General features: G+C 36.8%; 3 protein-coding genes across 3 annotated transcripts; 2 read left to right on the top strand and 1 right to left on the bottom strand.

The window, feature by feature from the left end:
• Positions 1-3,346: 3,346 nt before the first annotated feature.
• On the top strand, positions 3,347-16,464 carry LOC116287978 (uncharacterized). The gene is made up of 10 exons (XM_031694695.1): positions 3,347-3,568; positions 10,161-10,271; positions 11,148-11,259; positions 11,588-11,630; positions 12,556-12,700; positions 13,698-13,849; positions 14,408-14,497; positions 14,864-14,928; positions 15,005-15,133; positions 15,495-16,464. Exons 1-10 carry the CDS (start codon positions 3,534-3,536, stop codon positions 15,564-15,566), a joined length of 954 nt encoding a protein of 317 aa, XP_031550555.1. The 5' UTR covers positions 3,347-3,533; the 3' UTR covers positions 15,567-16,464.
• LOC148905431 (uncharacterized) lies at positions 4,174-6,684 on the top strand. The gene is made up of 2 exons (XM_089040346.1): positions 4,174-4,695; positions 5,019-6,684. Exons 1-2 carry the CDS (start codon positions 4,481-4,483, stop codon positions 5,434-5,436), a joined length of 633 nt encoding a protein of 210 aa, XP_088896472.1. The 5' UTR covers positions 4,174-4,480; the 3' UTR covers positions 5,437-6,684.
• Positions 6,462-9,534, bottom strand: LOC148905430 (uncharacterized). Its single transcript, XM_089040345.1, has 2 exons — positions 9,009-9,534; positions 6,462-8,598 (listed from the first exon to the last, which is right to left on the bottom strand). Exon 2 carries the CDS (start codon positions 8,542-8,544, stop codon positions 7,414-7,416), a length of 1,131 nt encoding a protein of 376 aa, XP_088896471.1. The 5' UTR covers positions 8,545-8,598; positions 9,009-9,534; the 3' UTR covers positions 6,462-7,413.
• Positions 16,465-16,547: the final 83 nt, after the last annotated feature.

The following is a 16,547-nucleotide window of genomic DNA, read 5'->3' as shown; positions in this document are numbered from 1 at the left end:
AGTCGAGGTTGTAAGGTTCAAATTTGAATAATCCTTTGAAAGTACCTTGGCGCCTGTATGGAAAATGGTGAATTAGATTATTTACGGCAAGACAATGGGAAGCCCTTTCAGCGTAACGGCATGTCGTTGCTCACTTATACGATAAACCATTCTTATGGGAAGCCATTTCAGTGTTATAACAGCACGTCGTATTTTATACAGTATGTTTCCCACTCACATGATAACCATTCTTATCTCATCCCATCCATTTAAGGCGCATTCTTATTCCTATACGTTCATCTATTAATACTTTCATGTTTGTCGCTGACTTAGTTGTTTTGAACCTTTACAGACTTTTCGATCCGTGAACACGGAACTTCCTTCAGCTAATGTGATCTTAGTTCAATCCATACCAGGAACATTCTTATTCCTATACATCTATCCCACCATTTCAGATACATTATTAATATGTTCTGTCAATTTGCATAGTTAGCGCCTGCTCTTTGCCGCCAAAAGTTAAATTGTAGTAACGAATCCCTTAGGGGAGGTGGAGAGTGAGTAATGGCGAATTGGCTTGTGGATCGATACTTTTGATGCTCGCAAAACCGCTTCTTTTTTGGACAAAACACGAGAAAAACTACACCATCGATACCTATTTCACTTGCTCTTTTAGAATTTGGTAGTTTTAGTGCTAAAATCCAAAATTGTGGAAAATATAGATCTGGATTAACTCCTTGGACTGGACTTTTTTTAGGTGGAGTGTCGGATCGAAAATTTTTTTTCCTTTCGTATTTCAATTTGAAATCAATGTAAAAAGCCTAACATGACTTGAGGAATTGCTTAGACGCAGTTATTTTGAGATATAAATGGAAAAGGTTGCTTTTATAAGAAGCAAAAGGATAAGGGTCTACAGTGAGAAGTTGTGAATTTATTTCCTATTTTGAAGTTTCTTTTCAGCTTTATGAAGCAAAAAATCCTAGATTTGCCCCTGCTGTATGATCATCCAATCCATTTCAAGCACATTTTTATTCCTATAGGGGCTTTGCACAATCACGTGATGGCAGCCATGACAGAAGGCACAACAATAGAGTCGTTCTCCACTGGGAAACCGAATCCTTTCTCATGTACTAAATCAAATTAGACCAGATTCAATTGTTCCTGCCTTCTGTCATGGCTGTCGTCACGTGATGGTGCAAAGCCTCTATTGGTTTATCCATTTAAGCCATTTAAGGTACATTCTTATTCCTATTGGTTCATCCAATCCTCAGGCATATTCAATTCTTATCTATACGTTCGTCCAACCATAATAATTCAGGTGCATTCTTATTCCTATACGCCCATCCCTGTCCGATGTACGTCGTATGTGAATAGAGTTGCATGCTTTTTGGTTCTCTCCTGTGCTTCAAGGATTTTCCGGGCTCTCTAATTTTCCTCCCTCCGCAAAAATAAACTTCTAAATTCGACTTCACAATTTCAGGTGACGAATATAAACTCTGTGTAGTAGAAATGCACCAGCTAAATATCATATTTATATTTTTAAAAAGACTATTTTACTTCACTAACCCTGCTCAACTAGTCTTCGTCTTGTTTCTGGGTTTTGGAAGTAGTCTTTGAGATGAGAGTCGTGTAGTACATTGTATCGTAGCACGTTGGTATCAGCCAAGTCAAATAGAGCATCTTCGGGCTTGGACTCCAACTAAAACAATAAAGTTATAAAATAAATTATCATTTTTTTTCATAAAGAATAATAGAAAAAAAAGAGGAATGTCATTTTCTTTTTTTATTAAGGTTGTCGTTTGCGCATCTCAAACGCCTAACGAAGCTAAGTTAAACTACAAACACTGCGCATTTTTCATAAACCCGTGAAACTTATACACTTTAGCTTATTACTACTATTACACTCTAATTCTTTTGTTTTCTATTGTGTTTATCCAACTATAATTATCGTAGAATGATAAGTTATACACCGTAGTGAAAATAGTAACTGACGTTTCGGACGTTAGTCCTTCGTCGGAGTCAGTCAATTGAGTGACTCCGACGAAGGACTAACGTCCGAAACGTCAGTTACTATTTTCACTACGATGTATAACTTATCATTCTACGATAACTGTTTTATTAGAAACACCGACGCAGTCCACGCTAGTATTTACTAGCCATCATCTACAACTATAATTACACTGAATTAGTACACTTCGTTTCATGGGTTTATGAAAACCACTCGACCAAAACATTTTCTGCTCAGCTGCTTATTTGCCAATATACTTTATAAGTGCTCTAAATTTCCCGCTCATTTTCCACTAGAACATTGTAACAGTCGTGACCGTTTCTATCGATCTCTTTTTTATTGTAAATTATTTTAGAGACACGGGAATGTTATGCAGAGCGCAGTACGATTTCTTGTATAGTTTGAAAAAACTTCAGCCCACATCATTTTCATACACTTGGATATATTCTCAGCAAATCTATTCAGTTAAATTTTCGCTTGACAAAATAGATCCTTAACTTTGTACACATATTTGAAGTATTTATCTTTACTTACCTTGCTCGACAAAGGTGTTGTGCAGAAGGTTAGCGACCCTTGCGAACGAGGAAGAATAGGAAACTTAGAACTCAAACTTTTCAAACTTTCCTCAAGAACCCAAGCAGGATTAACTTGTACCACATCTTTGTTCACCTTTTCCCCCTCCTCGTATATTTTAGCCGCAGTATCCATCACAAGAGCTTGAAGTTAACCCATTTTGCTTTTCTAATCTCGTTTTGATTGTTGTCCGGTAAGATTTGAAGTGAAAATCGAAAGAAATTATCGCGCGCCGTCACGTTAGCGGCGTTTATGACATCATCATCTAATTTTCGAATTTTTTCAACACAGGTAGCCCGCCAAGCTCTAAAATTGGAAGAAAAAAAAAAAAAGATGAAAAAAAAAAAAAAAAAAAAAAAAAGAAAAAAAAAAAAAAAAAAAAATGAAAACCTTGATCTCAAAAACTGGAAAGAAACAGAAAAAAACCTTGAAATAATTCAGTGAAATCTCGTCTATTATTTGGATTACAATGAATTTTCGAGGCTGAAAATAGGACAATAAAAAGGACAACAATAAGAACTATAAAAAGAACAATAAATAAAGCGCAATTTTGAAATGTTTTAAATATTTTTAAATATATTTTTTGTCTGTTGCAAATTCATTCAAGTAAAAAACGGTGTCCCCCGACAGAAAGCATTTACTTGAGTGAAAGAATTTTTTTCCACTTGACCCACTGTCCCGACCCTTAGTAATAAATACACCTCTCATACTTTTCTCTCCCCTCCCCCCTTAGTTTACCATATATAGCATCCAAGGATTGCGCCATGTGCTTTGTAAGGCCAGCGGTGATTGGCTATCGCCACGTGTGTAGTCAGCACTCCGAACTTTCGCCAAAAGACTCGAAAATCTTGGCTTCTTTTTTCGCTTTCTATTCAATAAATCCACCCTCTTAAAATCCAATTTTTGTCCTAACTCCAAGAGCAAGGATTCAAATAGTTACTTGGGAAGTTTGGGGTTGAATGGCTGCGTTTAAGTAATGCTAGCGTTCGAGAACGATCCTTGTGAAACGAGGTAAGTCAATGGAGTTTCCTTCTTCTTCTTCGGCGTCGTTAAAACCTTTATAAAAACTTATTTCTTCTGCATTTCTTCACATTTAAAGAACATTCTAAATCCTCTATTCTTTCTCTAGTCCTAACTTCTTAACCCGCCTATTTTTTTATCCAAACTTATTTTTCGCTTTGAGAATTCACTCTGAAAGCGGGACGAAGAATGAATTTAAAACCCAATTTATAGTGAATTCTCGTGTTATTCTTTTGATTTTTAACCCATTTACAAAATAATTTTTAAAATTTAGGGCCATTTATTTGAATTTTGAAGTCTTTGAGAGGTTTGTATTTTTAAAAGAGGGAAATATTGAATGTAGTAGTGGTTTTAGTATGTGTGACGAGAGGAGTGGAAGTCAGTCACGCTGTCTTTAATCTTGAATAATTTATCCCTAAACATTAATCTTTTGTTTAAATGATTTTTTTTCCATCTTATTCTCGTGATTCCCAGCCAAAAATAAACCTTCCTACCATTAGGAAAAAAATAGTATTTTATGATCAAACAATAAAAATCGTTTTTAGCCAGTGTAAATTATATTTTTACTCAAATTGTGATGTGAAAATTCTTTAAAGGACAACTGACCCTCCAAAATGACCCATTTTTAAGAGGAACTACATCATTTGAGAAGTCCAAAAATCCAGTTTTTAAAGGGGATAGAGCATCCATTTTTCTAAAACAATTTTTTTGAAAACATCGCATATATCGCTCTGGTGGCCGCCATCTTGCGCTTTTATCGCGGGCTCAGAAAAATAGCGTAATGACGTCACAACGTCACAAGAGTTCAAGCTTCCAGTTGTTTGCCTGACTTCTTCCTCAGTTTCTTATACGTTTTACTCAATATTTTGCGAAAAAATACAACTTGGTCATCAAATTAAAGGCATGTCAGAATTTAATTCTTCTTCCGAAGGCTCGGACAGCTCGGGAGACGATTTCGCTCAAGAATTTTTCGGAATGGACGACGAATTTGGTTTACGGCCATATCAGTTTGAACCAGAAATAGAAATCTCCTCAGATGAAGAGTTCAGAGAAGGATCTGACAGTGACATTATTGAAGACGATGAACAAGAGAACAATCGACTTACAAATTCAGATTGGTAAGTCGTACTTCTGTCTTATCACAAAACTGAACTACATATCCATTTTATATAAAATCGTATCTTGCCACTCGTGTTCTTGCAATCTGTTCTTTAGATATTGGTATGCATGAATCCAGTTTGCGACCAAAAGCAATACCAACTTTCACAATTTTAATTAAAAACATGTTTAAAAACATCGCTTGATAGTCAATAAGTTATATACTGCAGGATATAGATACAGGGATATAGTTGTGTCACAAGTTGTGTATGTATATTCTCACTTGGGACAATCGTTGATAATGTTCAAAGATACTAAGAATTGTTTTATTTCTGTTAAATAGGTGTACCTGTGGTAGCTGCCAAATTATGGATTCAATATCTGAATGCATTTGTTGCCAAGAAATCGAAAAAGTGGTTGCAACATGCCAGTCTGTTGTTGAAGATGGAGATGCTGATGAACCACCACCATGCATTACTCAACATCCTGGATTCTTACCTGTTTGTGCCAATAAGTATGTTCTTCGAACCGCATGGGCTCAGTACAAACAGCAGTACAGTAATGCGTATGAAGGCCCAGAGCACAAGCAGTACAGACACATTGCATATAGGCAACTAGCAAGATGGTGCTGGGGAGTTCTTGGAAAGGAAGTTCGGGTTGTTCTGCCCTCTTGTGCTGTCATGTGCATCAGAGCACACTTCCCTCCCCCTGGACTAGAGGAGGACTTTGAATTTGAAGGTTTTCACTATGCAGATGATTAGCTTGGCCTAAAGTTACATGGAGTTATTATATACATTTTATTTATTCCTTACTTCATTTCATATACACAGAGTGGATTTTTTTCTATCAGGATTTCTGAATTGATAAATTGAAAAGGAAAACATGGAAAGGCTGAGACCAAAATGTATAAGAGTAGTCATGAATTTATTCTTAGATGAAGTACATATAGAAAGTTGTTTATATAAATGTTTTGTAGGTTTTGCATATTTTATTATTTAAAAACAACTACACCTAGACAAAATATCCAGCTGAATAGAGAACCTAGTGTACAAAGCACTAGTGGACAAAATCATGAGCTAACCAAGCAAATTTTGCAGTTATACTAGACATGGATAACCAATATTTCCTGGGCACCAATTTGTCTGAAAACAAGGCTAGTCAGTATTGTTTATAAAGAATTTGCCTTGAAGTAGCATGCTATAATGGATTCAAAAATTGTTCTAAATGAAAAAAATATTCTCTTGGTGATAGAATCCCACCCCATCTTAGAATCTCGGTACTGACTAGTCTCATTGTCAGACAAATTGGCACTAGGAAATCTTGGCATCCAGGCTTGTCAGCCATTTATGGCTCATATATTTTTTTTCCAGGCAAATAGGCCCTTTGCAGCTCAGTAATCATGTGCTGATTAATTCACTGAGAGCAAATGAATGAACATCTTGATTCCCATGAGTGAAAGCGAAAGTCACTATTCAGCTGGAATTTTTTCTATACTTCATTCATACTGGGAGAGACCCCATATATAATGGAGCGTAGATAGTTAAAGAAAAGACCTCTTTTAAGATTTCATTTAAAAGTCAATCGTTTCCTAAGTGGTAATGATATTTTAATACAATTTTCATCTGAACATCTAAAAACTGCAAACTTATCTACCACTTTAATCAGGTCCCCTTCACATTAATTACATATTTTGTTTATAGCAGTTTTACTTGGGTCTGTCATGTACCTTCCCATTTGTAGAAGCATTGTAATTATTACCAGTAATGAACACAACTGTTCAAAGATGAGGGGGATTGGGACGACAGGCTTACTTGACAGTTCTTTCAAAACAGCTATTCACTAGAGTACAATCACTAAAAGAGTGCCAATGATGCTTTGCATTATTTTCTACTAAATAGTGTTAATTAAAAATAGGAAATGGTTAGAATTAGCATCACTTAACACTACACATTTTAGTGTTTGTAGTCTCTACTACATTCCATTTAAATTAATTACCTAGAAAATCTTGACCGGTGTCGTTCAATCAATTCCTGTTTGTCTGGGGCAGGAACACTAGCAATGTTTCTTGGTAATTCAACCTCTTCAATTGGGTCAACCCCTGCAGCCTCCATGCCACCCTCACAAATTTCAAGTACTTTCAGTTGTAGCTCAGGGAGGAAAGCATAGCTTTTTCTTTGTAAGACTGGCTTAACAACCCAGCGCTTGTGCATCTTAGGGAAGCACTTGCGATAACGAGCTTCTCCACTCCTTGGGCCTTTTTGAACAATTGCTTGAATTCTAGCTGTATTGAAATTGTTGTCAATGGCAGCAAGTTGAGTACGAGCAACCATTCCCTTGTAAGAGAAGTGCTCTCTTTTTGAGCAATACTTCAGCATCATCGAATGATAAACTTCAAGCCCTCCTGTGTGACAAAAGTCGGTCAATCTTGCCAAGTCATTAAGTAACTTTGGTTGAAGGACAACCTCTTCTAGGGCCACATGAGCTGGTGACCCCGGCTTGATCCAGTGTGTGGTGCGCACTTGTCTGCAGGTTAGGGGAGGATGGGCACACTTTTTGAATACCTCTGCATCCTTCCAGGAATGCTTGTTCACGCAATGGTGAGCAACAGATTTCCACTTCTCTCTCAAAAGTTGTACATCCCCATTACATGTAGCAGCACACCACCAAAGATGGTTTGAAATGGATTGTATCCAGGGTGCCAGCTCTTGGTTTTTCTTCAATTTTGCTTTCTTGTTCAGCTATTTTACAATTGACTTGGAAAGATGCCACACATCATACTGGTGTTTGATGTGGCTAAAATCTTTTGCCATAGTGCTGGTGATGGATGTGTGTCTGTCAGTTGTGATACATTTTATACTGACCGTGTCTTCTAAAGTGTTCAAACACCTTAGAAACCCCTCTTTCTCCATAGCATTGGAGCTGGTTACTTCAGAGACTTGAACAATGCTGAAGGTGGCAATTTTCCCTGTGCTTGTCTCCATCATAGTATATGTGCCACATTTAGCACTATGGCCAGGACTGTCACTTCGGCCATCACCATTGAGATTTACTATGTCCTTATTTGACAGCTCTTCAATTACAGCAGCCTCCTCTCTCTTCCAAGCATCATTAACAACAGGAAATAGGTAACGTTCCTGATGTCTGTAAAAGACCCTCTCACTCAGAAATTTTAGGCCAAGACAGGATGCAAAGTTTTGAAGTCTGGTAAAAGTATTACCAGTAAATAATATTGATGAGGAAATCAACAAGTTCCCAATAGCTAAGCGATTTAACATTGGCTGTGAGTACCATGTCAAAGCATGATGTTTCATACATGTAGTTGTCACAATAAGTAGGCTGCCTTGACATACAAAGTTGACATCAGCGACAGGTGCTCCACAGCTTCTACAAAACTTGAATAACTGCTGCAAACAAGAGTTAAATACCAAATATTTAGGTTCTTTGATATGGTTTTCAAGAGTTTTATTGCAGTCTTTGTTTTCTGGCTCTAATTCACTGTCCGTTGTTGAAACTGTCTCTTGCGATGAAACAATGAAACCATCATCATCGTCACTTAGTGGGAGTCCCTCTTCCTCTGAAAACAAAGACTTTTCTGACTTTTGTGGAGACACTGTTGGCATTGACTTTACTGGTGAGGGGTGATAGCTAGTACTGTAGCTGTGGTCGTGGAAGCTCACACTGAGTATTTCATCTCTACTGATGTTTGGTGAAGGGGAGGGATTGTAAACTGTTGTTGTGTCGGCATCTTTATAGTATCCAGGCTCTGTCTGAGTTGATGCAGTGGATGTTACAACATATCTACAACCAAGGCAACACTGAACACCAATCTCCTTACAAAGTGGTTCAGGAGAGAACTCTGGTGTTTCCATACTTGGTGGATCTTCACACGAGGGATTTATTGTGGCACATAGCTGCTCCACATTCTTTGAAAATACAAAAATAAACAATGTTTTCAACAATACTATAAACCATTCTTCGAGGCCTACTTTACCTTAAATAATACAAAATAAACATATTAACCAACAATGCTATAAATTATTCTTCCGTGGTCATTTATCCAAGCAAATTTGGAATATTACGGCAACATTGTTATGGTTTACGAATAAATATCAAATGTAAACTAAACACGTGCAAATAACCATTTTGAAAATTTCAAGTATCGATCAAATATTACTAGCTATACTTATGATTTTAAGCAACATTTCATCTATGAAAGCATAAATAGCTAATGATTGATGACTCGCTTCGGTATGCATTAATAAGTCTTTTTCATGAGTGATTATTTCGAAAAACAATGTAAACTATGTTATGTATAAATGACATGTTATCTCACCTCTTCGTTTTGTTTGCGTTTGAGCCGGTTCTCTGATGTAGCTCTTCTTTTAGCTGGCTTGCAAAAATTGAATACTGACGGAACAGCATCGCTCTTTAATCTCCGGTTAACTGCTCCATCAGATCCACTTCAAAGCATGAATCCTCGAAGTGATCGCTGCAAACGTAGCAGTTCTTCAAAGGCGGCAGGTTCTCTCTCTTTATCCGCGCTATCCATGCCTTCTGAAGAGCTATTTTGTTAGGAATTTTGTGGTAGCTAACAGACTCAGTTTTGGAAGAATGGTTGGTGCATTCTGGCACACAACAATGGACCATCTGGATTAAGAAACTTACTCTAACTTAGACTATTAAAAGATCGACTAGCACTCGAAATATACAAACTCAACAAGTTTGGAATGCAAGCTTCACGTTGTGACGTCACGGCATTAATGCGGTAATTTATTGCGGGCTCAAATATGGCGCTCTTCTATTGCTATTTTTCGCGAATTGATTATTTCTTTTCGGCGACATAGAAGCTGTATCAGAGTTCAAAGTTGAATTTATGTGATCTATGTACGTTGTAGTTTTATATGAAAAACGGCAATTTTTGGGGTCAGTTGTCCTTTAAATCTCTGAACTAATAATTTCTTTTTTCAAATCATACGAACCCAAAGAGTGGCTTAGTTTTAGATTGTTACTCTGTTTTGCCATATTTAATGATTCTTGTTCAAACATTGTTGACTTTATACCCTTATTTTTAAAGCTAAAAATATAATTGTTCAAAATATTATTTTCTTGTGGAAATATCTTGATTCCCAAAAATATCTTGACTCAAACATTTGGAATAGTGAGTTATACATTAAACCTCAATTTAAAAAAAAAGTTATTGAAAATCGAGAAAATTGCTAGAAATGATAAGTTATCATATCGTAACATTGGTTAACTAGATAGCTAATATCCTCGTAATATTATGGGTAGAAATGAAGAAAGAAAGATAGTGTGCTGTGTGCAGTTATAAAGCAGGGATTGGAAGGATGCAAGAGAACTGCTAGGAGAAGCAGGGAATGTAGTAAAGTGCTTCTCATCTTTTCTCAACTTCTTGTTTTATTGATTGACAAATGAATTATTTGCGCCTAATTTACTAATAATGAAAAATTGCTTTAATTTCTTGCAGGATGTTAGGCACCTCGCCTATTTTCAGCAAGGATTATTTCGTAAATTCGTTTGCCGATTTCTGCCCTCTTTATTCTGAAGATGATATAGCTGCTGAAGTAAATGTGCAGTGGTAAGAGAAATAATAACATTGACGAGGGAATTCACATGAGAATTTTGATAATGGGGGGGGAGGGTGGATTAATTCAGTGATTGAACTGCTGTGGGGGGGGGTGGGGTGGGGATAGGAAGTAGTGTGAGAAATAGCATTTTTTGTCTTACATGCAAATGTTTCAATATTGAGCATGCTTGGGGGATTTTGAATGGCGATAGTTAAGGCCCTTAAAAACGGCCCAACATTTTTTTTGGCAGAATGTCTGCACTTTGTTGTATCAGGAAAAACTACCATGACAAATGAGCCTAACATTAATCCAACATGAAAAATCACATCCCAAGATTGTTGGTAGATTATGACAAATGGTCCCAACATTTGATCCAAAGAATATTGGCTGAATGTTGGGTCAAATGTTGGGCCATTTGTCAGGGTCCTTACTTGAACCTTACTTGCTTTAGCCCTTGCACTTCTTGGACTAAGGTCAAATGTCGAATTTCACACAAGGTCAAACAAAAAAATAAGAGTGTTTCCTGTTGCATGAGAAAAATAATGGGGGTCTGTAGGTCAGATTTTTTTTTTACTGATACAACAGTGGAAATAAGCTTACTGGGAACCCTTTGGTGCATTTGGGAATGAAAAAATATTAGGGTCGCCAAAAATCTGCAAGAAAATTAGGGTTGGTCATGCAACAGGAAACACACTTATTTTTTTGTTTGGCCTAAGTCAAATTTAATAACGATCAAAGAAGACCACCTTATTATCCATTTGTTTCAATTAGGTTTGGCTCATGTGAAGTTCGACGTTTGACCTAAAGCTTAGAGCAATTCATTCTTAGTCAATCAGTCAATATAAACCAAACATAAATTTGAACATTTTCTTGTTATTTTTCACCAGTGAATCAATATCTGCAAACAGTTCCTGTGGGACGTCTGTCACTTCTGAGTTTTCTGAAGACAGTTTCTTTGATAATGACGATGAAGAGTTTTTACCACTGGGTGAAAGTGAGGTAAGTAATCCATATCACTCCCAAAAAAAGTCTCTTCCTTGAGATTTGCATTACATATACTATCCTCACAATAATTTTTACGTAATGATAAAAAGGTAAATTATACACCATGAAAAGACGAAGTCCTCAGACAAAGGACTAGTGTCAGAAATGTCAGTAAGTTTTTTCATCTTTTAACGGTGTATGATTTACCTTTTTATCATTACTGTTTCATTAGAAACACTGACGCAGCTCATACTAGTTTTTATCTCTTCTCATTTATTTTTACCGTACACAAACTTTAACTTTCATGTTTATGGTTTTGTTTTGTATTCTTGATTTACTCTAGTGTGCAGCATTCAATTTTGAGCCTCTTGAACAATTTTCAAATGGTAAGTGAGCGAAAATTTATAGTTAAACAAAAAGGCAATAAATATAAGAATGTTTTTAAATTTAATAGATCTTATTCGTGGTGTGACAATGTTTTCCCAATTCAGCGTGACAAACCTCTGGGGGAATGAAGAGCTATTGTTTTCAAAGTCGTCGGGATATCATCGTTATTCCTTTCGTATCCTTTGGGATACTCATGAATTTTTCGAAGAGTAAAAACAAAGGAAAAGGAATCCCCTGGAGGTTCTTCACGCTGAATTGGGAAAACATTGTCACACCACGAATAAGGTCTATTAACTTAAGATCCTATAATTTATGCATATAGTACCCTTTCTATACTGAAAGGCGGTTATGACTGTGAGAGATGGTTAGCGTGAGGGTAGACATTAAGGATGGTTACTGCCAGGGTTTCTTTTACTTACCTCTGATATTGTAATGATAAAAAGGTCAATTTTACACCATGAAAAGATGAAAAAACTAGCGTCCGAAATGTCAGTGAGTTTTTTCATCTTTTCACAGTGTAAAATTTACCCTTTTATCATTACTGTTTCATTATTAGAAACACCAACGCAGCTCACACCAGTTGTTAGCTAGTTATCTCTTCTTACCTCTGATATTGGTTAGTAATGACAAAGTGTGACAAGATAGGACCGGCATTTAAAGTGGTCATCCCAGTCACTATAAGGTCTAACCATTTATAGATGTATGATAACCGTACCAGATGTGCAATAGGCAGCACCTTCTCCTCAGTTTAATATTTTATGCCCCTGAGTTTTGTTCCAGCTGGGGATTGAACTGCAACCTCCCCTACAACATTCCCATGCTCAACTGAGCCAATCGCATTGACGGATTGACAGCATGGACATAGTATATGCAGAGATATACCTACCTGTTACCTTTGTCTAAACAAATGTTGTTTGATTATAGTAATGCAAGGAAATTCTGACCTCGAAGATGAAGAAGTATTATCATTCAATAACAAAGGAGAGTTTGATTCCAAGAAAAGAAAGAGTTCTATTAAATCAGAATGTGGCTGTTGTGAATTAAGGAAAAGAATGGCTGGATTGTCATGGTGAGCTAGGTTGAATGCTCTCTTTTTATCAAATTCAGAGCTCGAAATAGTGGCATGACAATGGCCAAATGAATGTCATGGTGAGCTAGGTTGAATGCTCTCTTTTTATCAAATTCAGAGCTCGAAATAGTGGCATGACAATGGCCAAATGACAGGCCAAATTTAAGGTTTGGCAGGTGAAAGTAATGATACAAATGAATAATGCATGCAAATTTTACTGGAATAACCTCCTTTTACCATTCTCCTGCCATTCTCCTTTACTATGGCAGCCTAAAAAAAAAATTTTTCAAGCCCTGAAATCTACGCTTGTTTATGTGTTAGCTATTGGCTGTTACTATTTAAACACATATTTTGTCAATACCCTAAGATCATGTTGGATGAGATCTTAGTTAGGGCACGGCTAACTCGCAGATCTGGAATTAGAATTTAGTGCGTTAGGTTTTGCAAAGGGAGGGAAACCAGAGAGCTTGGAGAAAACCCCTCAAATCAAGGGAGCAGCCTAACAATTAACTTTACTCACATGTGATGCCAAGTCCAGGAATCAAGCCTGAGACCACAGAGGTGAGGTGAGTGCACTACCACTACACCACCCTTGATTCACTAATGTATGTGATGTTGAGTACAGGAATCAAACCTGAGACCTCAGAGGAGAGGTGAGTGCACTACCACTACACCACCTTTGTTCACTAATGTGTGTGATGTTGAGTCCAGGAATCAAACCTGAGACCCCAGAGGTGAGAGGTGAGTGCACTACCACTACACCACCTTTGTTCACTAATGTGTGTGATGTTGAGTCCAGGAATCAAACCTGAGACCCCAGAGGTGAGAGGTGAGTGCACTACCACTACACCACCTTTGTTCACTAATGCGTGTGATGTTGAGTCCAGGAATCAAACCTGAGACCCCAGAGGTGAGAGGTGAGTCCACTACTGCCCTTGATCCCCTACAGATTCCACTGTTGAACAGTTTTTTCATTTTTTGAACTTTTTTTCTGTAGGAATAAAATGTCATCAAGTAATCAAATGGAATCAATAGAATACCTCACAAAAGTTGTTTCATCTACGCTTGGTTTACGAGAGCAACTAGATGTTATTAGAATAATAAGCCCAGAGGCTACTGTATCAGCTACAGATACTGAATTCTTCATAGGTAAGTAGTTGAATATCATATACCCTGACCTTTAGGACCAATCAGAGTATCATTTCTTTAAGGCAGAATAACAAGGACAGTCTGTCAGTGTCACTAATAGAGTGCTCTTCCCCACCCATATCATCTCATCTCATTCTTAGGGCATGTCCACATTGTGTTTAGGAAACACTCTGTTTTTGCCTTACTAAAAAGGCATCAAAAGCATTTTTGTGTAGCTTTTTCTCCCATCCATTCTTAGAACAATGTCAAAAATGCAGACTTTACTATTAAAATAATGCAATATTGTCACTATGAATGTGAACAACAGACATGCTGGGGTGAATGATAATTAATGATGATTTATATAGCGCCTTTTCTATGTGAATATAATCAAAGGCGCTTTACATGGAGTTGTGAATGACAGATTGCTTTTATGCAATGAAGTGTAGGCACTGAGGGTGGTCACTGCCAGGGTTTCTTTACATCCTAATCTAGTCCATTTAAGCTAATCTTGTTCTAGAAAAAACTCTTATTGTATTACCTATAATTATTATAATGTAAGGGTTCTTCTTGTTTCAGATCTTGAAACATTTAATGATGACAAATTTCAAAGATTAAAACAATACATCAATGAACATTTGTTAGATGACGAGTGCAAGAAATGCTCAGGTAGGTTATAATGATTAATTAATGATTAATTATCATGATACGTGATGATAAGAAACGATGATACATGATGATGATGATAATGATGATGGTGATGATGGTGGTGATGATGATACATGATGATAATGATACATGATGATGATGATAATGATGATGATGATAATGATGATGGTGGTGATGATGATGATGATGATACATGATGATGATAATGATACATGATGATAATGATGATGGTGATGATCGATGGTGATGATGATGGGTGATGATGATGATGATAGTGGTGGTGGTGATGATGACAGGGATGGATGATGATGATGCATAGGGAGGTGACTTAAGAATAAACATTTGTGTTGTGTTGTTTTTGTGTAGAATCAAGAAAAAAGAGATGTCAATACAAAACAACCTCATCTCCACAACAGAAATTTTCATCAAAGGTGAGTTAATTGCTAATTAAGTGAAAGTAAAAATAACAGATAATTAGTATTAACAATTTTTATATTTTGATTTCAGAGAAAAACACAAAAACCATTAAGTACAAAGCGAGTGTCTAAAAAGTCCAGGAAGAGCAAAGGACTGCTGTCTAGAATCCACCGGCAAATGGAAAAAGAGAAAAGAAGTGGCCTGTTTGATAGAGAAGAGGTGAGTTAATAATATACAAGGATGCTGCACAGCCATGAGATGGCTTTCCCCTAGTCATTGTGAACCCGAGTTAGATTCCCAGTTTTGATTCTCAGATGTGAGTAGACGGATGTGAGGTCTTCCTAACATCTAGAATGTTAGTTTTTGCTAGAGAGAGCAAAACCAAATCTAGAGAACCAAGAGAAAAACTTTGGAGAGACCTAACCAAACTCTGCTCACTTGTCGCAGAGTCCAGGAATCAAACCTGAGACCCCAGTGGTGGGAGGAGAGCGTATTGCACTCTTGAATACTTTGTGGCCAGCCTTTACGAGGCTGTCTGGTATTATCCTACACTAAAATTGTACTCTCTTTATTTTCTCAGGTGCTATCAGTTAGTAGAAAACCATCTTTATCAGAATGTGAAGAAGAAATTGAGGTGGACATCCTTTGCTAATAACAAAATAAGTAATAAAGATAGTGAGCATATTATTTACAAACAGGCTGCCATTAGCCTTGAGACATACAACTTATTCCATTCAACCCATGGAAGTAATAGTCTAATAAATGAATGATCAAAATGTCAGAGTATTCAATCTATTGGGTGTGAGAAAGCATGACCTTGGAGAGATTTTTCTATAAAAACCTCAGTTTTTACTCTGAATTTTTGTTAAAAATTTCTTGCTGGGTGCACATAGGTCCTTGAATTGACATTTTCTTGAATTTAACTTGAATTTGACTTTTTTGGTAATTAATTGCCCTTGAAAAGTCCTTGAATTCTTATCAAAATGTCCTTGAATTTGCATTAATTGATCAGACCAGGAGTAATGCAGACTCTATACTACAGATCTCACGGAACTGTGGCAACATGTCAAACATTTGTCTCGCTACCACTCCCTAATTTGTCCACTGACATGCCTACTTTTGTCACTGTCTCAGATCTAGCGCATTACCAGTAAGGTATTCACTGTAATACATGTAACAAAAGTAGGTGTGACAGTAGACAGGGTGTGGTAGCGAGACAAATTTTTGACGTGTCGCCACAGTTCGGTGAGATCCGTAGTACATGTGCTCAAGCGACATGAATGCAATATTTTATCATTTTCCTGAGCATTTCTACTCAATGGACCATTTCCTGATATGAAAGTAGTTTTTGCTATTATGGAAAACATTGTAAAACTCCTTGAAATATTCTTGCAAAAAATTAGAGAATACCTCTGTGTGCACCCTGTGAAAACAAATGCTAGATCTCCCTTGGTGAGCAGCTTTGAGAAAAAGTCCTTTTCAATTGTGTTAAGAGATGGAAAATGTTACAGAAAAATGAAATGAGAATCTAATAAAATGCTCTTATCTTATACTGGCTACGACTCTTCATTTTCACGTTTTCATATTGCCATTTTACAATTGTTTTTTAGTTGGGCAAATTTTTTTTCAAACT

The sequence above is a fragment of the Actinia tenebrosa genome, unplaced genomic scaffold (genome assembly GCF_029948245.1).
Source record: "Actinia tenebrosa isolate PJP-AT-01 unplaced genomic scaffold, QUT_ActTen_1.0 PGA_scaffold7__59_contigs__length_16204524, whole genome shotgun sequence".
NCBI classification, from domain to species: Eukaryota; Metazoa; Cnidaria; class Anthozoa; order Actiniaria; family Actiniidae; genus Actinia; species Actinia tenebrosa.
This window is presented reverse-complemented; position numbering and strand designations above follow the sequence as displayed.

Bases quoted from the DNA above. Each gene is read 5' to 3' on its own strand.
- LOC116287978 (XM_031694695.1), top strand. From the start codon at position 3,534: ATGCTAGCGTTCGAGAACGATCCTTGTGAAACGAG. The intron at 12,701-13,697 runs GTGAGCTAGGTT...TTTTTTCTGTAG, and splicing joins AGAATGGCTGGATTGTCATG to GAATAAAATGTCATCAAGTA. The intron at 13,850-14,407 runs GTAAGTAGTTGA...TTCTTGTTTCAG, and splicing joins AGATACTGAATTCTTCATAG to ATCTTGAAACATTTAATGAT.
- LOC148905431 (XM_089040346.1), top strand. From the start codon at position 4,481: ATGTCAGAATTTAATTCTTCTTCCGAAGGCTCGGACAGCTCGGGAGAC. The intron at 4,696-5,018 runs GTAAGTCGTACT...TCTGTTAAATAG, and splicing joins CGACTTACAAATTCAGATTG to GTGTACCTGTGGTAGCTGCC.
- LOC148905430 (XM_089040345.1), bottom strand. From the start codon at position 8,544: ATGGAAACACCAGAGTTCTCTCCTGAACCACTTTGTAAGGAGATTGGT.